The sequence below is a fragment of the Apostichopus japonicus genome, chromosome 8, assembly GCF_037975245.1.
Source record: "Apostichopus japonicus isolate 1M-3 chromosome 8, ASM3797524v1, whole genome shotgun sequence".
In the NCBI taxonomy this organism is placed as follows: domain Eukaryota; kingdom Metazoa; phylum Echinodermata; class Holothuroidea; order Aspidochirotida; family Stichopodidae; genus Apostichopus; species Apostichopus japonicus.
In genome coordinates, this window is record NC_092568.1 from 33,152,814 (window position 1) to 33,178,193 (window position 25,380).

General features: G+C 40.7%; 2 protein-coding genes across 3 annotated transcripts in view; both read right to left on the reverse strand.

Moving 5' to 3' along the window:
- The window catches only part of LOC139971654 (long-chain-fatty-acid--CoA ligase 5-like), a 44,760-nt gene that overhangs the window by 8,588 nt on the left and 10,792 nt on the right, over positions 1-25,380 (reverse strand). For both annotated transcript variants that reach the window (XM_071978318.1, XM_071978317.1), the window contains exons 4-17: positions 23,056-23,123; positions 21,261-21,362; positions 20,299-20,398; positions 19,204-19,409; positions 16,800-16,851; positions 15,169-15,242; positions 13,909-13,986; positions 13,348-13,482; positions 11,363-11,503; positions 10,546-10,641; positions 9,641-9,802; positions 8,794-8,910; positions 920-1,063; positions 481-582 (exon numbers count right to left, since the gene is read on the reverse strand). In XM_071978318.1, the coding sequence (XP_071834419.1) occupies positions 481-582; positions 920-1,063; positions 8,794-8,910; positions 9,641-9,802; positions 10,546-10,641; positions 11,363-11,503; positions 13,348-13,482; positions 13,909-13,986; positions 15,169-15,242; positions 16,800-16,851; positions 19,204-19,409; positions 20,299-20,398; positions 21,261-21,362; positions 23,056-23,123 (1,577 nt within the window). The remainder of the gene's footprint in view (positions 1-480; positions 583-919; positions 1,064-8,793; positions 8,911-9,640; positions 9,803-10,545; positions 10,642-11,362; positions 11,504-13,347; positions 13,483-13,908; positions 13,987-15,168; positions 15,243-16,799; positions 16,852-19,203; positions 19,410-20,298; positions 20,399-21,260; positions 21,363-23,055; positions 23,124-25,380) is intronic.
- On the reverse strand, positions 5,430-7,427 carry LOC139970409 (uncharacterized). The gene is made up of 2 exons (XM_071976057.1): positions 7,321-7,427; positions 5,430-6,873 (listed from the first exon to the last, which is right to left on the reverse strand). The coding sequence occupies exon 2, from the start codon at positions 6,870-6,872 to the stop codon at positions 5,430-5,432; it is 1,443 nt and encodes a 480-aa protein (XP_071832158.1). The 5' UTR covers position 6,873; positions 7,321-7,427.

Sequence of the window (25,380 nt, forward strand, 5' to 3'; positions counted from 1 at the left end):
CCATATAGCACATGTTCATAAGATAAACTACTGTGCCTTGGATATCACTTGTAAGGGTTTGATATACCGCAGTGAAATTGACCCCTACCAATACAATTAAAACACTGTGTATCCTGCTGTACATGACCTTTGACCTCAACCAACAGCAATTTTAAAGGTCTTTTATCCTCAATAACTGACATCTACAAAGCAATGAATGGGTTTTCTGCTACTAAAAAATCTCCTTTCTTCACATATTGTGTGTACAAACTTTCTCTTCTTGAACCTGGACAAGCAGAACACTTAGCTCTCTTAAATTGTACACAACTAACAAATTATAAATGAAAAAAAAACTTATTAATCAATACAAAATTCAACAGTTTAGATGTAAAAAATATGAGAGTTATCACCTTTAAATTGTACACAATTAACGAATATAAATCGTCTATTAATCGATACAAAAATCAACAGTTTAGATGTAACAAATATGACAGTTATTACCGTTAATTTACAGAGCTCAACAAAGTCTCCTTCCCAACCTTTAGAAGAGGCAGTTTTCTTGATTTGATCTTCATCGGGCACCACAACAGCCACACAGTTAGCCTACGAAGAGGAAGACACACAAAATGAAAGGAAACATGCTTGCATTTATTAAAGTATCACCAAGAAGGAAAAATTGTTTGCTTCAAAAGGGCAAATTTATGTTTGGATATGCAAAGGAGGAACATATTAATCTAATAAACATTTTGCTGAAAATTGCATGCACTTTATACTCGCTGTATTTGAAATATCTCCATTTTCAAGTGGTACCATTCTTGTTCAATATGTACAACAAGAGGTGGTATTCTTCACAATTTGAATTCAATTTATTCTATAAACCTCGACCAAATCAGAACATAACTACTCTGATAAGGGACTACGTCTAACCCCCCCATCTTACCTTGAGACTGTTTCCGTAAATAAATATCTGGGCTATTAGGGGGCTTGTCAGGTAGGCCAGCTCTATCTTCTCGGGGGCGAGGTATTCACCCTGGGCCAGCTTAAATATGTGCTTCTTCCTGTCAATAATCCTGAGAGTGCCATTCTAAGGATTAAGAGATTAAATATTATTATTATTTTCCAGAACATTCCAAAACTTACTGGTTTGGATATTTACGAGTGACGAGCTTACCTGTCTCCTCACACTGTGCGCCCTCTATGACCGGGCCCCCCCCGGTCACTCCTCCTTTCTCATGAGACCATTCCTAAAAAGTGGCCTCACGGTTACGAAGATAGGGGGTGGCTAGGACCCTCTAGCCAGCCCCAACAACTCCTGTCGAGAAAACTCCCTTAGGTGAGCCCCTAACAAAAAGTCACTGACGCCTTCCTAGCAGGGGGGAGTGTAACCCTCTCCGGTGCAGCGGAGCAGGGGGAACACTCTCCTGGACCCTGCAGGCGTAACTACCCCTTATCCTAACAAGGAGCCTAATTTGTAAGACCCGACACCTGTTAACCGCAAAAACAACTTAGGTGAGAGCGTATACGGAGTAGAACATGTAATATAAACGCATACGAAAAACATAAAGTTACACTCACCGATAGACCTGGCCGGAGACTCTCTAGTCGTAGTTGGCTCTGTCTATCTGGTGTGGTGCCTGGAGTCGTGAGTCAAGTCGAACGACCGCTCCCCCGTCCGGCTGTGTCCCACCTTCCTCGGGGGAGGGAGGCGGGAATGGAGACAGGTAAGCTCGTCACTCGTAAATATCCAAACCAGTAAGTTTTGGAATATTTACTTCGCTCCTCGCTTACCTGTCTCCTCACAACCTTAGCACCGAGTGGCACTGCCCGATGGTGGGAGGCCCGAGGGGTGGGACCTATTACCCGCCGGACCTCGCATCACCGCGCTACCAAATGCCGCCTCGGCGTGTAGTGTGTCAGTTAGATAGCAGGCGACGAACGTAGTTGGTGTTTTCCACGCTGCCGCCTTGAGGATGTCCTCTATCGGGATACCGGCAAAGAGGGCTGTGGAGGCTGAGATCCCTCTGATGTCGTGGGCTCTTGGCCGGGCAGCCCCCGTTGTGAACGGGCGTATTGTCTCCACTAGCCATCTGGACAGGGTATCCTTGGAGGCCGATGTGTAGGGTGGTCGTGGCAGGATAAAGAGGGAAGTTGTTTGTCTTAACTTCTCTGTCCTGCTTAAATACCACTTCAAAGCCCTGACTGGGCACCATCGTTTGTCCTCGGCCACTGATGACAGGGTTTTAATCTCCGGGATGAAGATGTCTCCCGGCAAGAAGGTCAGGGCCTGGTTCTTGGCAATGAAGGCCGGGTCTGGAACCATCCTCACCCCATGGCCCTCGAATCTGATGTGGTTCGGTTTGGTCGTTAGGGCATGTAGGCAGCTCCTCCTTCTTGCTGACGCTACCGCAATAAGAAAGAGTGTCTTCTTTGTGAGGGCAGCTAGGGAAGCGTTTGCCATTGGCTCGTATGGAGGCCCTGCCAGGGCATGCAGTACTGCTGAGAGCCCCCAGGAGGGGGCTAACCGTCTGACTCGTGGACGGCGATTAGCCATGCCTTTGATGAGCTGGGCAATGTCTAGGTTATTGCCCAGAGTGGAGCCGTCTGGAAAACCCTGGTGGATGGCAGCGATGGCCGACCTGTAATTTTTGATTGTAGAGACTTGTTTGCCTTCTCTGAAGAGTGAGAGTAGGAACTCGGCAGTCTGTGCTAAAGAGATCTTAGTAAGCAGTATCTGTCTAGGCCGGCACCACTGTTCGAACTTCCGCAGGCGGGAATCGTAAGTCTTTGCGGTCGTTCCCCTTCTAGCGTCGGCTGCCATCGCGGCAGCTGCCTCTGAAAAACCTCTCTGTCGTAGGGAAGACCGGACAGTTTCCAGGCAACTAACTGCAACCCCTTGATGTCCGGGTGGGAGAGTGTTCCCTGTCTCTGGGACAGTAGGTGGGGCTTGTCTGGTAGGCTCGCTGGGACGTCCATGAGGAGTTGGGGAATCTCTGCGAACCAGGGTCTGCGAGGCCAGAACGGGGCTATTAGAATAAACCTGCCCTTGGAGTTCCGGATCTTTCTGAGAACCTGCCCGACCATGCAAAGCGGTGGGAAGACGTAGGCCTCTAAGTGGTCCCATGGGAGGGACATCGCATCCGTGTGGTAGGCCTGGGGGTGGAACCGTCTGGAACAAAAGGTCTGGAGCTTGCTGTTTGTGTATGTTGCGAACAGGTCTATCATCGGCTTTCCGAAGATCGCGAAGATTCTGTTGCAAGTTTCTTGTTCCAGCGTCCATTCGTTGGGGTCTAAATGCCCCCTGGACAAGGCGTCTGCCATCACGTTGAGCTTGCCCGCAATGTGGGAAGCTCGTAGGATCGTGCCCGAATCCTCGGCTGCTGTTATCACCTCCCATGCTAGCCGGCAGAGCTTCTCCGAGTGGGTGCCCCCCTGCCGGTTGATGTAAGCCACCACTGTGGTGTTGTCCGTGAAGACCGTGGTTATTGTACCCTGTATGTGCTCGTTGAAGGTTTCCAGAGCTCTCTTGACTGCGATCATCTCCAGGATATTGATGTGGAATGATCTTTCTGTTGGGGACCACGTTCCCCAGGCTGTGCGGTTGCTCCAATGAGCCCCCCATCCGGTGAGTGAAGCGTCTGTCGTTACAGATGTCATTGGTAGCTCTATTGTGAAAGGTACCCCTTGACTCCAATTGTCTGGGTCGAGCCACCATCGGAGGTGTTGAGTGGTTTCCTCCGACCTGTGGATTGGTGTTGTCATGTCCGGATCTGTGGGGTCTGCGGACTTCAGGAGGTGAAGCTGTAGGGGTCGCATGTGTAACCTGCACAGTCGGACTACATCGACCAGACTGGCCATGAGTCCCAGGGCTCGGAGCCACATCATTTTGGGTGACTCTTGGTGTGACAAGATCTGTTGCGTGGTCGTCCTGACCGCAGTGATCCTTTCTTCCGAGGGTCGGGCTACCCCGGCGGAGAAGTCTAGTATCGCTCCAAGGAACTGGGTCGTCTGAGTTGGAGATAGTCGAGACTTCTTCTCGTTCACGATCCAGCCCAGCTCTCGGAGGGTATGGAGCATTTTGTGTACGTTGTCGGCGGCCTCTGACTGAGAGCTCCCTACCACCAACCAATCGTCGAGGTACACGTACAGGGTGACCCCTCTCCTTCTGAGGTAGGAGACTACCGCTCCCGCTATTCTCGTGAAGACTCTGGGGGCCGTGGACAGGCCGAACGGGAGCGCCCTGAACTGGTAATCCTGTTCTGCATACCGGAACGTTAGAAACCGTCGGTGATCCTTGTGCACTAGGATGTGTAGGTAAGCGTCCCGTAAGTCTACGGTCGCCGCCCACATGCCCTTTCTGAGTAGGGGTAATATTATATTTAGGGTTTCCATACGGAAGTGTTTTGGCCTGATAAATTTTGTGTTGAGGGGTTTTAGATTTAGGATGGGACGCCAGGTGTCGTCCCGTTTTTTGGTCAGAAAGAAAGAGGACCGGAAGAGTGGTCCCGTCCCTCCCGGTACCTCCACAATTGCCTGCTTGGCCAGCAGGGCCAGAATTTCCCCTTCTAGAATTAGGCGTTTGACGGGGTCTGTGGGTGTGGGTGTCTGTCTTCCTCCGCCCCCGAAGGGTGGGCTGGAGGAGAATTCTATTCGATATCCGTGTTCGACTGTTTCCAACACCCACTTGTCCCCGCCAATGAATTCCCATTGCTGGGTAAAGTTTGTCAGTCTCCCCCCACCTGCGGAATGGCCGCGGTGAGGTGGGCACCCCTAGGGCTGGGAGGCGAACGACGGTCGAGTGGAGGAGCGGTCGTTGTCCCGTCTGGGAGGCGCTGTGCCTCTGCCTCCTCTCGGTGTCCAGGAGCGGGTCGGGCGGTATGCCGTTCCCCTGCTTCTTCCTCTGAGAGCTCCTCTGCTCAGTGGTCTGGCGGGTGCTGCTCTCGCTCCCCTGGTTGGCTTGTTCTCCCTCGGTCGGAAGGGTCTCGGTCTTTGTGTAGCCGAGGGTCTAAACTCCGATTTAGCCAGGGTCTCTCTCCGGGCTACCTCTTCCTGTAGTTTTTTCTGGAAGTTGCCTCCGAAGAGGTCCTCACCGAGCACTGGCAGAGCTAGCATTCTGTTCCTTGCCTCGGTTGATGGCCAGCGGATGGCGGAGACGACGTTCTCCCTGCGGGCTTTTACGGAACGTGTAGCGACTCTTGCAAACTGGTCGTATGCGAGCCTTACGAGGGGTCCTAGCAGTAGGAGGAGCTGGCCCGCTTCATCCCTGGACACCTGGCTGTCGTCCTCAGGGAGTTGCTGGTGGTGCCGCATAAGGACCTCGGCCGACAGCATTAGGACTGAGGCGAACTTCATGCCTGAGCGGGCCGCTGTGTCCACCTCAACTAGAAGTTCTTCCAGCTTTCTCTGGTCAGGAGTCTTAAAGGTTTGGGAAGATGAGGCCCCATGCTCGGCCTTCAGCCTTTCTTTGGCCTCCTGGGGGATGGTTGGGCATTTGAATAGCGCCCTCCAGGCCTCGTCTGGTACCCTGACTGCCCTGTCTGCCCTGGCCCTGTCTGCCCTGGGAAGACAGTCCACCTGTTCTTATCGGCTATGGCCTCGAATCTATCATAACATGTTGCGTCAACGGGCATGGTGGTCTTTGGCTTCGATGACATCTCGCCGGTTGCCGTGAGTTTGGACACCCGGCCTGCCTTCTGTGGCTGGGTCTCAGGTTCCTCGAACCCCAGGTGCCGTCTGAAGATGTCGGCCGCCCGTGCCATTAACTCTTGGGGGAGCGCTCCTCCTGTTATGGGAGCCTCCTCTGGTTCGTAGCTTCGACTAAAGCTATCTTCCATAGGATCGTAGTCGAGGGGTTCTGTGGGATCCATAAGATCCCCCTCGTCCTCCAAGCCGGATAGATTTACCGACGCTCTGCAGTCCAGGGCGTCTGGATCCGAGACCGGATGTGGGGCCGTAGTAGGGCCGGAGCCTGTGGAGCCTGGTGCCTTGTCGGTCACCGTGGTTACTCTCTGCTCTATCAGGGGGCGTAGTAGGCCGGTAAGTTGAGCCAGCCATGCTGGCTCCTCCTCCTGTCGCCGTCTCGGGGACCGGCGCCTCCTCTTCGCTCTCCTGTAGCCGTCGTCAGACGACTCTGAAGACTCGTCGGAGGTCGGGGAGTGTCTTCTCCTCTCCTTCCGTCTCGGGGATCTTGAGTGCGTTCCGGATCTATCTCTTCTAGGTCTGCGGGAGGTCTCTCTCCCCCTGCTTTCCCGGGTCGGGATCTCAGTAGGGACCCGTCTTTCCGGCTCCCTCTCCGGCTCCCTGCTATGGGACCGGCTCCGTCTCACTGACCCTTCGATCGCACTCTCTTTCGGACCCGAGCTCTCTGTGGCCGGCGGCCCGCGCTCCGTGGGTCTATCTTGCTGCGGTCCACACTGAGGCGTAACCTCTAGCCCGGCCGAGCAGTGCCTCTTCTTGAGAGGTCTTTTCTTGGCAGGAGCCTTCCCTTTGCTCCTGCCCTTCCCTTTGGTCGTAACTACGCCGGACGTCGCCGGGACCGTTAGGGGTACTCTCTCTTTCTCTTTCTCTCTCTCCTCTCTCTCTCCTTCGGCCCTCTCCTGGCCACTCTCCTCCACCTCTCTCTCTACCTCACCCTCTTCCTCTCTCTCTCCCGTCCCTCCTATATCCTCTGCCCCGATGTCGTTCGGGATCAAGTCTAGCTTGCCCTGCAGCTTGGTTCGCAGACTCTTGAGCCACTGATCAATCTCCTGCCACTGGGTCGGCGAGAATTTTATACAGACCAGGCAGGGGTCCCGTCTGGTGCAGGATCTGCACTTGGGGCATAGGTCGTGCTCGTCCCAGGCTCTGCCTGGCCGAAACATCGAGCAGCTGACACACTTCAGCTGGTTACGAGACATGCTGTAAAACTCTCGAGTCAAGGAGGTAAATTTCTTAGAGCTTAAAAATGAAAGCCAATGAAGCTAACAAGAGAACGGGAGATAATCTGGGGGAGGAACATGCTAACAGAGAATAGGTGGAACGTAGCGTAACCTAGCAACGGTAAATACAAACGCTACGAAGTGGCCTAACAACAATCAATACAAGCTGAAAAGAACGTGAGAGAGCAATATATATAGAAGAGGAAAATAATAACGAGTAAACATGCTATGAACATGAAAATACACGAAAAACAACATGCTACGAACATGAAAAACCATGAAAACAACACGCCTATAGCGTGGGGGAGGAAAATGGCGGGAACCTAAGCAGTTCGCGGAACTGCTACCCCCGCACAAAAAACGCCCGAAGGCGGAAACGCACTGAGAAAACAGTCCCCGAAACCCTCCCTTTCAACAAAAAGGATACTTATCGGTCTGGAAAAGACTGCAAAACTCCACAGAATCCGAATGAAAGGAAATTCCAACGATCGTATAAAGAAATCCAAGACAAAATTCAAGGGAAACTTCCACAAGAATTTTGCGTGTAGACACTTTAATGGTAGAATGAAAAAGGAGGAGTGACCGGGGGGGCCCGGTCATAGAGGGCGCACAGTGTGAGGAGACAGGTAAGCGAGGAGCGAAGTAAATACAACATAATTATGCAAATAACATGGAATTATCCAACATCGATTCAAGCTGTTGGAAAAGCTGTTTTTGTCTCTTATTTTTAAAACCCAAATATTCTTCACAAAAAGTTTAGTTTTGATGACTGGTTGATCTGTGGAGTGAGGGCAGACACTTAGAAAGCCTTTAAGCAGATTGTATCACAATTTTGTAATAACTAATCATATAATTCACGAATCCAACCAACCAATTCATTAATCAATCCATTAATTTGTCACAACCATCAAGCTATTAGCTTAAACGGGGGATTAATTTTTGTTGTGTTCAAAGTTTCCATAATATTTTTAAAAGGATCTTAATTACTTCTCTCTCATTGAACACTATACTTCCTGCGTAGAAAACTGCTATATACACATCTTAACACTTGTCTAGCAACTTGACCATATCGTATAGCATTCTGCGATGCGATGCCCGATAAAATTACGTCCATTAAATCAATGAAGTCATCGTCATGTGGGCCTAGGTATTTAACTGTAAAATAACATCACATTGTTGATTACTACAGTAGATCCTGTAATAACATGAAGCATTAAAAAAAAAACCAGGTCCATTGTTCTCCATAAAGTTGTTGAAATAAGAATATCCTTATTAGTTGGGGAACAATACCCTAGCATTTAAATAAGATGGCTTCCTGATCAGGTTTATTGTAGTTCAGGGCTTTCTTGTACATGTGCCCCATTTTAATCTTTCCTTTTTTTTAAATCTGAACTTTCTGAAGTGAGCATCTGGCAGGATTTGCAAGGGCTGTCTGGAGGATCTTTTCATAGGCAGTGTGAAAAAACAAAAGAAGTTGTAATAAAATTAGTAGAGCAGAAAATCTTTCCTTGAAAGTGATTTGGGCATTGCAGCTACTCAAAAGTTCAACACAGAATACAAATTTGTCTGATAGTAACACTAACATAGTAATATTACATAGTAATAGTAACAGTCTTTCAACCATTCTCATTTACAAGACATATTGCTTGAATATAACTTCAAATCTGGTACCAGCATTTTTTTTATGTAGGTACCCTTCCAAAATATTATTCGTTTTTTATGCAAAGGGAGGGGGAACTCCTCAACTGAGACCCTAACCCCTGGCTAGACAACTTATCTTCTGTTCTTCACATAAAATATGGCAATTCCATTTCTGATTCAAATACAATGGTTTCTTTACTGTAAGGTTAGGAGCATTTATCCCCATTAAGTTAGAATGTTAGGCTATCTAATCACTTACAGGAAGCCATTCGCCAATATCTCCAGTATGCAGCCAACCATCCTCATCAATGGCCTCTTTGGTAAGGTCAGGTCTTTTGAGGTAACCTTTAGAGACAGATGGTCCCTTGCAACAAACCTGAAGGGATAAATTGCAAAACACCACTCTTTATCACTCACAAATCTAAGGAATTAATGTATAAAATATATTTATTTCGCTGTGTGACAGCATTGTGACATCATTGTGATGTGATATAATTGTTGTGCTTAAGATCAATGCATACAACTTTTAAGATGAGGGTGCGAAAACCAAAGGGAATTTGTATAAACGAATGATCTTTAACTAACAAATGAATGAATGAATGAACATCATTGGTTGAATTAAAGCACGCCCCTAAAATATACTATAATGTATGCTACAACCAATCAAAAGTGACAGTGATAACGTCAAAGTAATTCCACCTACAATCACTCTTCTGAAAACCATTGTCCATCCAGGCCTCAAAATTCAGGCTGCTTGCTGCCTTAAAACCATTGGATTCTGCCACTTTTCCAGTAAAAACTAAACACAAGCACTGACAATTTTCAGCCACTGGACATTGACGATTAACAAACAACTGTCAGTCAAGGAATCCACCTGATTTCCGAAACCTAAAATAATCCCTGTATTACTGCTTATTACCAGCAAATATTATTGGGCTGCTCCATTAAGCCTGTACAGTAACTAATGTGTGTTGTATTTCAGGAAATTGCCAAGTGAATTTGAATTTGCCAAATTTGAATTTTAGCCATAGGTTTGAAAAGCACTGGCATTTTTTTTTTAGCAGGAAGCAACAATGTGAAATTCTGGCCTGCCATTAGATACGAACCTCTCCTTTGCCATCTTTAGCCGAGTAATCTTTCTCTGTTACGTCAACAAGTTTGATCATGAAGTTGGCGGTGGGGGGTCCAACATGACCCACTGTGTTATCGCCAGCGATGGTACAGGTGATGGCTGCCGTGCTCTCTGTCTGACCGTAGGCTTCGATCACCTAACAACGGGAACAGAAATACTAGGTCAAGGTAGGAGGAACTTACAAGGACAAGAAACGTCTGGTCAAACATTCATTGGACTTCTTATTGCTTACACATTCCTGCACCTGTAAAATCTATGGGTCATGCTTTTTTAAAATTTATTTATTTATTTTTTATTGACAGCCATTATGACAATGACAATGGCAACAATTTATTTCCAGCAATTGTGTACAGTACATGAATGTTTAACAAAGTATAAACGAATATTTTGATATACAATACAATCTAGAGAGACAGGTACAAAGAAAAAAAAACATTCATCATGATAATTGATGTACAATATTTAAGCTATACAAATGCATGGAAAAGAAGCCCAATGCTTATAGAATGTTTTCCCCGTGTGAATTTAATCAATATATACATATACTGGAGAGAAATTGGTGAAAGGAAACAAAACTCCAAAACTAAAATTAAATAATATAAAAAACGAAGAAGAATAGAAAACTTTAGTACAGAGGTAATTTAATATTAATATTGCGAAGCAAGACTGGCATTGGTACATTACTTTCCTAATCAAGTTCTATTCAACTAGCTGAACACCATGCATGATATCTTGGCAAAGTGCTCCCTTAACTAGCAGACCTGTGCATCATTTAAATGCTAACGTAGAGAACTGAAAAGTGCACCAAATTGCTTGAATTCTCCTTTTCGTTGTGAAAGACCTCGTTAAAAGTCAACTTTAACGGCGACGAAGACTCACCCAACAGCCAAAGCAAACTCTTATAAAGGCCAAAACATCTTTGGACATCGGAGCACTGGAGACGAGCATCATTCTAACCTCACCGCCCAATCTAGCCTAAAAAAGAAAGTAATATATAATGGTTTGCAATTGTGTGTCTGACACTGTTACAACATTGTTTCCAGTAGATTTAAACATGAAACATAGAAAACTTGCCTACTATATGTTCTGATAACCAGATGGAGTCTTTGAAATTCTCGGAACAGATCAAGACATGATGACTATTGATCCCTCATATGATCACTATCACATTCTGAAAACATGCCATTTTATTCTGTAATCTCTGCAGATTGTAAAATGTAGCAGATATCAATAATATACAATCATTGAGATAAACCACAATTCTCAAGAGGCTAACAGATAGATTATGTTTTCAACTCTTTTTGCCATTTTTTTTTTTTTTGGGGGGGGGAGGGCTTTTAGGCAGGCCTAGCTGTAAAGACATCTTATAGGCTCATCCTTTAGAGTGAGGCAAATCTTTTGATTGCCAAAAATGTGATTTTAGAGTCCCTTTCAAATATCCCCTCTGGAATGCATTTTTCAAAGGGATTGCAACGTGCCTAGTCTGTGCACAACTGTCCCTCCTCCACCCCCCCCCCCCCCCCCACCCACTTCCTCTCTCTCAGTCTCACATCATTTTGGTAATATGTATCCTTGTTGCTTTAGATAATACTGCAATTCTACTGCAAACTTAATCAATAAAAGCATGAATTAGCATAAATCAGTTCCATTTCAAATCAAAATAAGTTCAACCAATGAAAGGCTTGAGCAAACCCACCTGCATCTTTTGAAACACCAACTTGTCCCAAAGAGTAGTTTTCTTGACAATTCCCTTATCCACATCACTCTTCTTTTTCTTGAAAGCATAATTAAAGATGGCTTTCTTTAAACCTTTCGCCTTCTCGACCTCTACTACAATCTGTGAATAACAATAAAAAAGTTCTATATTAGCAGAGAAAGTACACTGCATTCCTTAAATGTCATATTGTGAACAGGTCTGTTACAAAAACAACAACAAAAGTTACTGAATCACATATTGTACTTGAGAATTGTAATAGTTTCGTGGGTTTTATTGTATCCTATTAAAATATAAGGCTAAGAAAACCCAATCATTGTCTTTATCTTATTTGATGAAGATGATTGTGATAAACAACTCCCCAAAACTGCTATTTGAAGATCCTGTTCTGTTTGGGGGATATCACAGTATATATCTATACAACTACATCAAAGGCCTGTGATATTTATCAATATCTTGTGATGTCACAGTTCCATTACGGACTGGTGAAATCTCTATAGTGTCAATTTCAGACTTGGTCAAGCCTTCGGACTAGTAAATGACATGGCGAATTTTCCTGCCCAGGGACAATTAGCCGACACATCTCTAATGATATATATCTCCCCAGATTTACAGATGTAATTATGGTCTTTTCGAACTAAAAGCTATATAGTCACTAGTTATTGTGCAACAAGGAACAGCTGAAAATGAAGCGATGCCCATTTTGCATGCAAACAGCTATATCTTACAATAAACTTCACTTTCACACATGGTTTCCCTGCTCGTAGGATGTTATTCCAGCAATAGTGTATGTTGCCTTTCAAGCTTGTATTGATATTTAGTTTCAATATCAGTTTCATTTTTGATTTTCTCTTTTGAAACTGAAACTGAGAACTTGCTGAGGCATGCCTTCTCAAATCGTCTTCGAAAGAGAATTGATTTCAACAAGTTTCCCGGTCATATTAATTCAAGCCAATCTTTATTTACTTCTACTTGTTAGAGCTTAGAACAACGACCATGTATGTTGCTTAATAATAAACCTATGATGATTAGTTGTGGAAGCCAAAGTCACGACCGAGAAAGAGAAAGGTTTACGACCATTACCTTTGAAAACAAGAACGCAACTGTGCGTAGTGTAGTGATTCCTTGTCATATTTTTTAGGAATTTTATTATTGATTGTTGATGAAGATTGAAACAATATTGTGAAATTTGAAACATTCCAGTGTGGTATTTATATAACCAGGTGACTTAATATGCCCAAATTGTTTATTAAATATGATTTTTGTCAATCTGACAGTCCAGACAACAAATTGATACACCATAGTGTTTTTGTTGAGTCAAATGACAAACCTACTTATGGTATGTATTTTATTGTTAATTTTGACAGTATCTTTTTATATATCTGAAGAATACCAACCTGTACAAATTTATGGTATAATCTTAAACCTGAACAAATATGTGACAGTAACGTAACATAGTAAAATAATATACATGACATGACAGGTCTGATTAGAATGTAGGTAACCATTGACATTTTATGGTAACAAATATAGTAGATCAGATAATTGGTGCTTCCCCCACCATAGGTATATGGAGTTAGGTAAAAATTTGTCTCCTAATTACTCCCAGTGGTTGCAGAGATAGTGACATTTTAAGAAATTCACTTTAAGCTCTGCCCACTCATGAATATTAATGAGATCAGCACCAAAAACAACAGGGATCATGTACTCACTATGGGTAATCCACCTACCAAGTACTAGAATGATCCATTGTTGCATTATTCACTTATCGTGTTTACAAGCACTCAGCCTCACACACAGACAGACACACACACATACGCACACAGACATAAACACGAGCATGACTGCATAGATTCCAAGGAATCAATGATTCTGCAAGGAGAGAGAGAACTCACGACAAACAAAATTTACTAAGTCGAGAAGAGTTGTTCCAGAAGAAGGAATGAGCTTTCATTCACTGCACCCACCTTATCATAAATCCTGTTCAGTAATCTGGGCACCGTAACGAACAACGTCGGTTTCAACAGGGCTACATCATCCCCCACCTTCCTTATGTCTCCTCTGAAGAATCCAATCCTTGCACCGTTTACAATGATTATCGCCTTGGAAATGCAACGAAACAGAAAGATGTGTCAAAATTTCATGAGTATCATCTAGAACAATTTGCAGATAAACAAGAAAAAGAAACTAGCAAAATATTGACCATGATGAAAGAGTCAATAGTCTCATAGACTTATAGTAGAGTACAATATGAGTATCACACAAGTATGAGTACCATAAATATGAGTACAATGCTCTTAAAGGACGAGATCTCAATCTTGCACTGGTATATATACTATGTTTCAAACAGTGCAGAGACTACAAAGAGCAAATCCACAAGTTAAAGAAAGTTTGAAACTATTTGAGTACGGACAAATGTGCATGGTAAAGACTACCGATTCACTTCAAGTCTGGGCTTAGTTTGTACTGTTCCTCAATCCAGACGATGTAATACAAACAGTTTGTGAATAAAAGACAATGTAAAGTACCTGGCAACATCTCTCGAACATGTGAGCCAAAGGTAAGTAAGAGAGGTACCGATCGGATGGACCCATGGTCATTCCAACCTTTAAAAAAAAAAATTAATGAAATGATGTATGATGAGAAATCAATTTATTTGCAAATTTTTCAAAAAATTGACAGGGTAAAACTTGTCATGGGAATTATTCTCCTTACATAACTTGTGTTTCATAACTATGCTGATGCAGGACTTACACACTTTCTATCAGCTTTACTTAATTTTAACTCCCTAAAATTTACTTAACTTTTAATCAACTACAAAGCTGTTTCTTTCATATGAATGCTATGAAGCATTTGTATTAGCCAAAAAGGTCCAACACACTTTATTAATGTAAAGTCCAGACCAGAGCGGTCACAAATTTTGGTTTTAAGCATGCTATACAAAAATTATGCCTGGGACAACCTTATATTGGGCATTACTTAGTTTAGGAACATCTGAGGTGAAGTAAACATTTGAAGAACCTACTGTGCATGTGTAGCAAGTAACTACAGTGTTGTATGCTATCAAATGTTTGTGAATGGAGAGAAATTTATACGAACGAATGCGGCTACATTCTTTAATATCTGGATTCAAACAACAAGAATCAGTTGTTTCTTATTTGCATTTCTGAAACATTTACAATTTCAACATTGAACACTTACAGTAACAAATCTAGCTGGTAATAATTGTAACATCAATTCAACAACACAACATCATGACCAGTCCCAAGCAATCCCTCAAGTAACTTGGTTTTCAAAGCCCTAATTTTCTAGCTTTATGTGCCAGGATTGATACTGTATTACATCAGAATATATTATCAACACCTTCCTTCCCACCACCATGAACAACCATTGACTCCACAAACATGGCCAAAACTTGACCCCCACCCCCCCACCTCCTCCGCTCAAACTCCTTCTGCATTCAACATAAAATTTTGGTAAATGGTAGGATATATTTCAAATTGAAAGTGAGACCAGACCAGATGACTTTATTTTTATCTAAAACTCACTTTTTTCAATATTTAGGATCAAAACACACACTTTTCGCATAATTCATGCTAAATTTGTCCACAATTACCCTGTAAAGTTCAAAATAGTTTCTTTGCAATTAATTCTAATTGTCGACAAATTTCAGAATGGGGGCCCAAGCCCCCCCCCCCCAGGCCCCACTCCCCAGGCCAAGCTACCGCTGGATTTGTCCCTGCAAATGGCAATACAGTCACTCCTTGAAGACTAATGCATATTCATACCTTAACATTGAGGTATGTAGCTGTTATGTTGGCAATCATGTTTCCATGGGTGAGCATAACTCCTTTTGGATCACCTGAAGTAGAAAAAGGAAAACAGGAAAGATAAAGGAAAAATGAAACAGCTGGAATTAAACCCTCTCAAAATGAGTCTAACTTTAGAGGAAGCAACTTGTAAAACAGTAACACAGAAAGATGGCTTACAGTTCAAGCCTGAGCTTACAGGAATGAATCAAACAGTATGAAATGAGCAAAGGCAGTTTTTTTTTATTGGCTGTATTAATTGAATTAATTTTAATTTCCTGCTAGGAGTATTCAATTAGGGGTGACCAAGTGATTGTTACCACAACAATCTCCTAAGAGATTGAGGTACATATCTCTATGTCTGTAAATTAGCTACAAGACTTTTGGGTCACATATCACAGAATGTTCCTATGTACTCCATGCTGCAGAAAAACTCCAACCGGTGCAAGGAAACAGGATGAGAAAAATTTCCGGAATGCTGGAGTTTAGAACGATATGCAAAGGTTGTTACAAGAACCAAAGACAATTTTCAGAAGCCTTTTTGTTTCCTGTGTCTTCTCAAAATATTGAACAGTTATTTCAGAAGCCGCTTTTGGATAAATGAATAACATCCATTATCCAGGGTTTCACACGAACTGACTGTAAACCAATCACTTCCTTCTAGGAACTATTTAATTATAGGGTTCGGAGACGGTGGTTGAAACTGAAACAAGGCTAGGTCACACAATTGAGGAACCATCATCCTGCCCTTGAGCTACACCACCAGTCCTTTACACCGAGTTTGCTGCTCTAGGAATGGTTCTCTGCTGATGTCGATAACCCGGGAAATATATTTCTACGGATAGCTGATACTCACGATGCAGTCACAGACACAGATTGTAATATCATTTGATGGCCTTACTATTACACACTGACAAACGTGGCAATTAACATGAAAGCATTGAGAGGATTTATTGATCATGAATGTGACACTCAGCCACTATCTACTGCTGTAACCTTTGCAAAAATTTCTGGCTCAGAAAAATATGGGTTTCTTCCTGCCTTTGCTCACCATGGCAACAGCAGTATGAATATATAAAGGTTATATTAAAAGTTTGTTATTTAATATGTGTAATGGTTACTTTTATATGTAAGAAGGTTACTGTGTGTGTAATGTTATGTTATACACAGAAAGGCAGCCATTTTGCCGCATACATTACTGGTCACAGAAAGTCATATCAAGTTAATACAATAAAAACCTATGTACTGTTTTGGTAGAAATAGGCCTTATTTCCTAGGTAGTATGACACATGTCACATAGCATTTGAGAATAGAATTTTGTAAAATTCAACTGAGTCAAGAAGGGGACATCTCAATGTGTTTGTCGTGGTAATGTATTAAAAAAATTATACTGCAAATTTTGAGTGATAAAATAGGACAGATGTAAGAAAATCAAAATAGTCTTCATTTGAAAGAAAACTGCTAGATTTTTAAGAGAGATAATTTTTTACTTCCCAAGAATATGGATAAAGCAAAGTTGGACTATTCACGTCTTTTCTTTTTTTTTCTTTCTCCGAAAATGAATTGTGTATCTATATATAACACACAACATGTTTCCATGGAAACCTCACCTGTGGTGCCACTTGTGAAACATACACAGTACAAATCATCTTTACTCGGAGGCTGTCAAAGAGAGAAAATGCAAAAGAAAAAGTAAATTCCATGAAGAAAAAAAAAGAAGAAACTCGAGACATTAAATCTCAGATGTACCTTAATGTTACATGAACAAGCCATGTAAAGACATTAATCCACCTTCTGGACAGGATTAAAAACTTCCATTTACAATCCTAGTACTGGAACAGGTTTCTAAGTTACAAAACAGAACAAATCCAAAAAGGTAATGAGAACCACAGCCAAAGACTTTTATATGCAACTTACAATTATTATTATTTTTACCAAATTTATATAGCGCTCTTTACGATGACAACAAAATGACAAAACCCTTAAAATATGAATATGAAGAATAAAATTGACACAGCTTAAATATTAATATAAAATATATATATATATATATATATAAACGAAGGAATAATTTTACAAATAATATAGATTTACAGGTAGGGATGCACCTGATATCTGGCCTGGCCGGAAACTAAAAAACTTATCCATTGAGTATCTTTTCCCAACAAGTATGAACTTTTTACCAAAGGACGTAAGCAATGAATGTAAATCTAAATTTCCCTTCTAATACATTATTCTGAGCATATTTTCACAAGTTGTGATACAGAAAGAGAAGTTTTTAGACTGGATTCAAATAGATGGATCTGGTGTATCCCTTAACTTAGTTTTCTGTGTACATATCCGCAACTTAGTTTATGTGTACATATCCTCAACTTAGTTTATGTGTACATATCCTTAACTTAGTTTATGTGTACATATCCTTAACTTAGTTTATGTGTACATATCCTCAACTTAGTTTATGTGTACATATCCTTAACTTAGTTTATATGTACTGTACATATCCTTAACTTAGTTTATATGTACTGTACATATCCTTAACTTAGTTTATGTGTACATATCCTTAACTTAGTTTATGTGTACATATCCTCAACCTAGTTTATGTGTACATATCCTCAACTTAGTTTATATGTACTGTACATATCCTTAACTTAGTTTATATGTACTGTACATATCCTTAACTTAGTTTATGTGTACATATCCTTAACTTAGTTTATGTGTACATATCCTCAACCTAGTTTATGTGTACATATCCTTAACTTAGTTTATGTGTACATATCCTTAACTTAGTTTATGTGTACATATCCTCAACCTAGTTTATGTGTACATATCCTCAACTTAGTTTATATGTACTGTACATATCCTTAACTTAGTTTATATGTACTGTACATATCCTTAACTTAGTTTATGTGTACATATCCTTAACTTAGTTTATGTGTACATATCCTCAACTTAGTTTATGTGTACATATCCTCAACTTAGTTTATATGTACTGTACATATCCGCAACTTAGTTTATATGTACTGCACATATCCTTAACTTAGTTTATGTGTACATATCCTTAACTTAGTTTATGTGTACATATCCTTAACTTAGTTTATGTGTACATATCCTCAACTTAGTTTATGTGTACATATCCTCAACTTAGTTTATATGTACTGTACATATCCTCAACTTAGTTTATATGTACTGCACATATCCTTAACTTAGTTTATGTGTACATATCCTTAACTTAGTTTATGTGTACATATCCTAACTTAGTTTATGTGCACATATCCTCAAATTAGTTTATGTGTACATATCCTACACTTAGTTTATGTGTACATATCCTGCTCGCAAATAGGGTTTGTGGGTGTAAGTCTTGGTAGTTCTACTGTAGTATTGAAAAAACATCTGTCATAACATTAGTGGAACAACAAACACTGATTGTGTTTGATATGTAATTTGCATGATATGGGAGACAATGTTGCAAACACAACCCAGCTGTCACATTACAGTACATGTCGTGAGGGCGTTGTGGTCAAGTGGTTAAGGCAGTGGACTTGTGATCTAAGGATTACAGGTTCGAGCCCTGGCCAGATCATTGCGTTGTGTCCTTGGGCTAGGCACTTTATCTCCATTGCCTCTCTTCACCCAGGTGTATAAATGGGGACTTGCGAGGTAACTTGTAAATATAGTTGTGTGCGCCGGTTTGTGGCTGCACCCTATGGGAAGTTCCCCGGGGGACACGTAGTTGTCGTGCACTGTGGTGCCCCAGGAGCGATTGATTGAATTGTGCACACTTTGGTGTGTAGGTGTGACAAGTTACCAATGACCAGGGTTGTAAAGTCGTGTGAGAGGGCCTTGGCCCTGAACAAGACTGTAAACCTAAATAATAATAATAATTAAATGTCTATCATTTAATTCTTTCTTAGCGCTCTATAATATACCATTCACATGGCTTCCATTCTTCATACTTCAATCCTAATTAAAAGATTCTTTTCTACGTTTCACATGCTGCAAAATATATTTCCTTACCTGCAGCTCCTTTTGGTTTTCTTTTCCAAGTTTAACAATTTCTTGAAATGTGACCAACTCTACGCCCTTCTCCGCTGCTTCACTGATCTGCCCGTCGGAGGGCGGTTGCATCACCACCAAGAGCTTCAAGGATGGAGTCTCCTCTTTCAAACTCAGTATACTTGTGACTTTTTGCAGGGTATCGCATACGACTACACCTAACTCAGCTATAGAGTGGAAAGAGATGTGAAATAAAAAATGGAAGAGATATTCACAAAACTGTTTTTTTTTTTTTTTTTTTTTTTTTTTTTTTTTTTTGTGAACAATGCTAAAGTGTACATGTAGCTTGAAAATACTGGCAACATGATTAAAACCACTAAACACTTGAGTTTGAACTGACTGTTTGATGCATGTGTATTTATTACATTGGACCAATCTGCTGAGAACGATTTTTAAGTCTTTCATGAAACCAGAGAATGACATTTTTTGTCTCCTGCTGGGAAACAAATTAAATGGAACATACAGTACTGCTTAATTCATATACTAACATTAACTGTAATGCTTCAAAGACTTGGAACATGCTGGCTGAATTTCTTAGCATTTTGTGTATTTATAGCTATGTGAGGGCAATCGCACTCCCCACAGTTATGTCACTGCGGTACAGAATGAATTTTGGAACCATCATGGCTAGGGGGGGGTGTCTCTGTTTTAGCTCCAACAACTTACAATCCACTCCAAGCAATGGCATGTTTCCTTCTCATCTAAAAATGAGCACTTAGATGGCGAATACCATCATTGGTTATGACAAACTAGGAAAACTCAGCCCTGAAACTAATATGCAAAATAGATTCAGGTTTAAAAGAGAGCCAATGGGAGAACGGTTTGGGTTCGAGCTACATTGTTCATATCTGATTTCAAAGTAAGAAGCTAACTAAAATGATTTTACAAATCTTTCAATGCAAACAAAGGAAAACAATACAGATTTTTCCTCCTGATGGGGAATTTTGATGGCAACAGAAGATAATGCTGCAAATGCATCCAAATTGCTTTGAGGAGTTAAATATCTCTCTGTCTCTCTACTGAAGGTAAAGAGCCAGTAGACAGAGCACACCTTACCAGTGTTAATGATGAATTTGGATGAACCAACCCCAAGGGAGTCGTAGAGTGAGACACTGACCATGGAGAAAGTTGAACAGGCCAAATCTACATAGCACCACTATGTAAAGACAGAACGAGAAATTTATACGCACAGATATCATTTGAATTTTCATGTCATCTAAAGAACTAAGAACTAAATGTTAGCTAACTCTATTTTTTTTCAAATGATACAAACATTTTTTGTCTTATATTACCAGAATGATACGTGTGATAAAAAAAAATCACATATTTGATACCAAAACGTTTCAAAATATAGAACTTTTCAAGATATATAAAGCCCCATGTTCTCATTATGTGCGCATTCCTCTTTACCCGTGTGTGACACATTCTCGGCCATGTGTGACAAAGTTAAAAGCAGCACCTTTAAATTTGACCGACTCACCTGTTCCCCTTAGTTGAGCTGTATGTTTAACGAAAATCAGAATAAGTTCATAGAGACCAGACTGAATTTGGATCCCAACACTATGTACGCCATATACAGGGTTTATACATAAATACATAGAAATGTTATCGGTAGCTGTAACCATACGTAGGAGAGCATACATTGGTAATGTCTATAGAGTTAGTTCTACAAAATACCTTCAGAAAAGTGGGCTATCTTTTCTTTAGAATTTCTATAAACAATCTTTAGAATTTGTATAGACTTTCTTTAGGAATCTTATACGGTATATTTACTTACCACCATTTGCACTCTAGTTATTGCATCAATTTCATGTAAGAATGCTATGAACGTTTTTCTGCACATCCAAAAAGCTGCAATTTACAATTTTTTTCTTATAATAACCCTCAAGAAGTAACAAAGGAAAAATACCAACTTTGGCCCTGGATTTTAGATGCAAGGACGGTTAAACTAAGTATGATCTGCTTTCATGATGTATACATCCATTAATTCCCTCCAGATTGTCTATCATGTGACTTACCTCGGGTCTGTTCTGTGAATAGATACCAATATAGGTCTCCTGTCCAGGCTTGAAGCCCTTCTCAATGATTCCTGAACCGAAATTAAATGCCGTCTCTTTGGCCTGAAAAAGATGAGAACGTAAATGTTTGAATTGTTGTGTGTTAATTTGTGACATGCCCTCGATTCTAAGTTAGTTTGAATGCAGCACGGTTTCAAGGTATTGAAGACTCGCCCTAAACCACGTATCAGAAAAAGTTAACTTTCTGCTGCTTGCAAATGACGTTTTGTTCGTGTCGCTACAAAATGCAGACAGTACAGTAATGAAACGTGATACCTTGTTATCTTTAGCTGGACCTGAGATGTCCATCGCTGTATTGTTTGTACACTGTGCTATGGATATTGACCGCAGCTGTATGTACTGACTGTACACTAATGTCTAATTACCGATGGTAGCAAGCTGTGTGTGTGTATTTTCTGGGATCGATGGTGGAGCATTTCTGTTACACCTCATTCGAAACTACAGTAGGTCAGATTACCGGCATGAGACGTTTCTTTTTGCGCGAGTCTTCACACCCTTTAAGATGGATGTAACAGGGATGACCTTGCAATGAATTCCTATTTGTATCTACAGTATGCTGGTAAACCATTGTGACTACATTATTATCCAAAATAAGCAAATATGACTAATATCATCTTGATCCACTGTTATGTATAATCATAAAAACCGGATTAGTTAATATATGCAGGTCAAATTTTAATGGTTATATGCATTGGTTTACGCATTTCCTACAATGTACACATATTGGTCATTTTTTTGCTACATTTTTTCAGAAAATCAAATTTGCTGTTCGGGCAATGAAAAAGTAAGATCTGGTTGTTTCTAGGGAAAACCAGAAAAAAAACTTTATTTACTCTCCACTATTTTGAACATTAAGCTTTAATAATTTGAGGGCTCATACTATTCCAACATGACACCAGGACTGTAATAAAAAAAAAAAAATCAGGGTCTGAAAGGAGTCAGCCACAATAAACAAAAATATGAAAATATGGATAACTTGAACAATTTAAAAACAGCACCCTCTTATTCTTGTTTTGCAAACAACAGTACTGCACTAAAGGAAACAGTGATTAAGTTTTTCTTTTGAAATTGTTGCCTAAATAAAACCTGCTATATTGTATAAAGTCATAGGCAGACTGCTATACCAGTAACTACTGTAGTATAGAATTAGTCTAATTTGAGGAATAGCAGCCAAGCATGGTAAATGAAGACAGCAACCACCGTTATTAAACTTCTAATAAGCGAAACTACTGGTCAGTTGTACTTGTAGTGCGGAAAAGGTCAAGGACTCTTACGTTAGTTAATAGCTGGACAAATAATAGCTTTGCGGTTATTACCGGTATTATCTGCAGGATAACCAAAGTACTATTCACTGAATAAAGTCAGTGTGGTAGGAATTCTCATCAATAAAGCAACACCACCCTACCTCATTCCAGGTAAAACGATAAACTTCTATGACACGTACACGTTGAGAAATTTTCAGAGGAAAAAATCCTGTTATTATTTACCTACTGTAGGATCAACAATTTGGCAAGCAATTATTTGGCAAAAGAAAGTTGATTAACACTCTTGCAGGGTCAAATTTGTAAAGACTGTTTTGAAAAAAAGGGGGAATAAAATATCTTTATAGACTTCAGTTAATTTCCACAGTCCAGTCTGTGCATAAAACTACCAACTAAAAATGAAGGGTACTACAATTTCAGTACACTGCTAGGATCTATAACTGACAATGGTACACTAGCTAATTAACAAATACCTCAGTGTAAGAAACCCATTTGAAATCTGTTTCACCCTCAGGGATGACTCCATAACAGGGACCATTTTCTGCAGCAAAAAGAAAACAAAGGAAAAAGAAAAAGAGCTTCTTTAATTGTGTATATAATGTGTGGGGGTAGGTATGGGCAAGAGGGAAATGAGGAGGGGGAGGGTAGGGGAGAGGGAAAGGGAAAGGGGAGGATGAAGACAATACAACTCAGTAGCTACTTCTCTCCAGTTCTCTCCAGTATTCAAGGTGCAATGAACAAAATATTTAAATTACATTTTTGGCATTATAATCTTAAACTGTTACATTGTTGGAGATATTGCAACCCCTAGACCTGAACACTTTTCAGGTATATTTATAATTTAAAAAAATATATAAAAAAAATATAAAAAAGAGTGGTGGTACCTGTGCTAGTGTTCACTTGAATCTGAATAGCTCATATCATTAATATTATCACAAAGTGGTTGAACAACATGCACACATAGACTTGGAAGAATGCCAACTTAAGAAGTGCAGCAAAAATCATGGGCTTCAGCTTCGATCAATTGGATCCATACTTTGGACAGTACTCTTTTCACATACAGATTTGCCTATAACTTGTAGTGCCAGCATACTAAACAATCAGATGGAAATAAACAGACAAAAGCTAATATCAGCCCAGGAAACAATACCTGAACAACAGGTAACTTTAATTATCATCTGAGTTCAGTATCAAGGTCGTCTCATGGTGCCTTCCATTACCCTCAAGGACAAAGTAATTTCCCACCTGTCACTCACCCATGGCTGCTACAGTAGGTGACCTTCTAAAATATTGCATTCTAAGCATCAAAAGTCATATTTGTTTCCAGATTTATTGGTTGTTTCAAAATTCCAAAAGTTGACTATTGTGTAGAAGTAGTGTGCACCTCCTCTATAGCCATTCCCACTACTGTATACTGTAGATCTGCTTATAAAGTTCAATATTGTCATAATTTGTGGATTGAAACTATTAAAACTACTTTGCATATAAGAAATCAGGGGCGATCTTTGTTGTTTTTAAACTGTCAAGATTATTTACTAGTTACTGATTTCTTTCTGAGCAGTGATTAAGAACAACATATCAGACGACATGCACACACTGGAATTGGTCTGGTTTTCGGATGGGGGCAAAAGAGTGAGTAGGGGTAAGGTAAGGCCACAGCCTACATTACATCAGCTTTTTTCTCAAGCTTAATATTAAGGTTAGAGAAAATGTAGTAACTGCTGGAAATGTTGAAAGAAAAACCTGTTTAATCAGCGATTGAGGTACGTACTGTTCAAGAACAAGTTTCTGTGTTTTCTCCATTTTATATTAATCTACAAAACTAATAATTTGTTCACTATATACCAAAGCAAATATATAATTGAAGTAAAAAAAACCAAAAAAAAATTAAATACATGAGAGTGCTAAGTACTGTGTATCTGTGCAGAATACACAAATCATTGCTGAGGCCAAACAAGCTCTGTTCTGTATACTGTATGACAGTGAAAATAGCCAGACGAAAGTCAGAAAATGTTGAAAAAAAGCCCCTCCCCCTCCAAACTTAAAGATATAATAAATGAAAACAATGCACTGAAACTATTAATTGGGGGAAAGTGTACTCTTTATGTATTTTGTTGTTATTACTCTTTAACATAAAGAACCAGAATGCAAACTGCATTGAGGTTTCCATGACATTTCACTAGAAATCTCACCAGAAATAGCTCTTATAATATAAAAGTCCTGAACCACTATTTTGATGTACAATTTACACTATGGCATGATAAACACAGGTAAGTCTACTGTACCTGGCAATACACGCACCTCTACCAAAAACAATAGGGGTATTGTACTCAATGCGATACATCCACACACCAAGTATGAGAAGTATCCAGGATTCCTACCTTGAGATATCATGTTTAAAGGTTTTCAGAGTTGGACATCTGGTGGCCTGAAATGAACTTTGACCTACAACAACAACAACAGGATTCTTGCACTCAGTATGGCAAACCCATATACCATGTATGAGAAGTATCCATGATTTCTATCATGAGATTTCATGTTCAAAGGTTTTCAGAGTTTGACTGCTGGTGACCTCAGATAACCGTTTACCTCCACCAAAAGCAAAAGGGTTCTTCTACTTGATATGGGACATCTACATGCCAAGTATGAAAGTATCCATGATTCTTATCTTGAGATATCGTGAGTAACAACACATACAGTACATGTATACACACACAGCGCCATCATGACTGCATAGGTTTCTCTTGTCATCGAAACCAAAACCCTCTACATGCAAAATAGATATTTCCCTTTATATA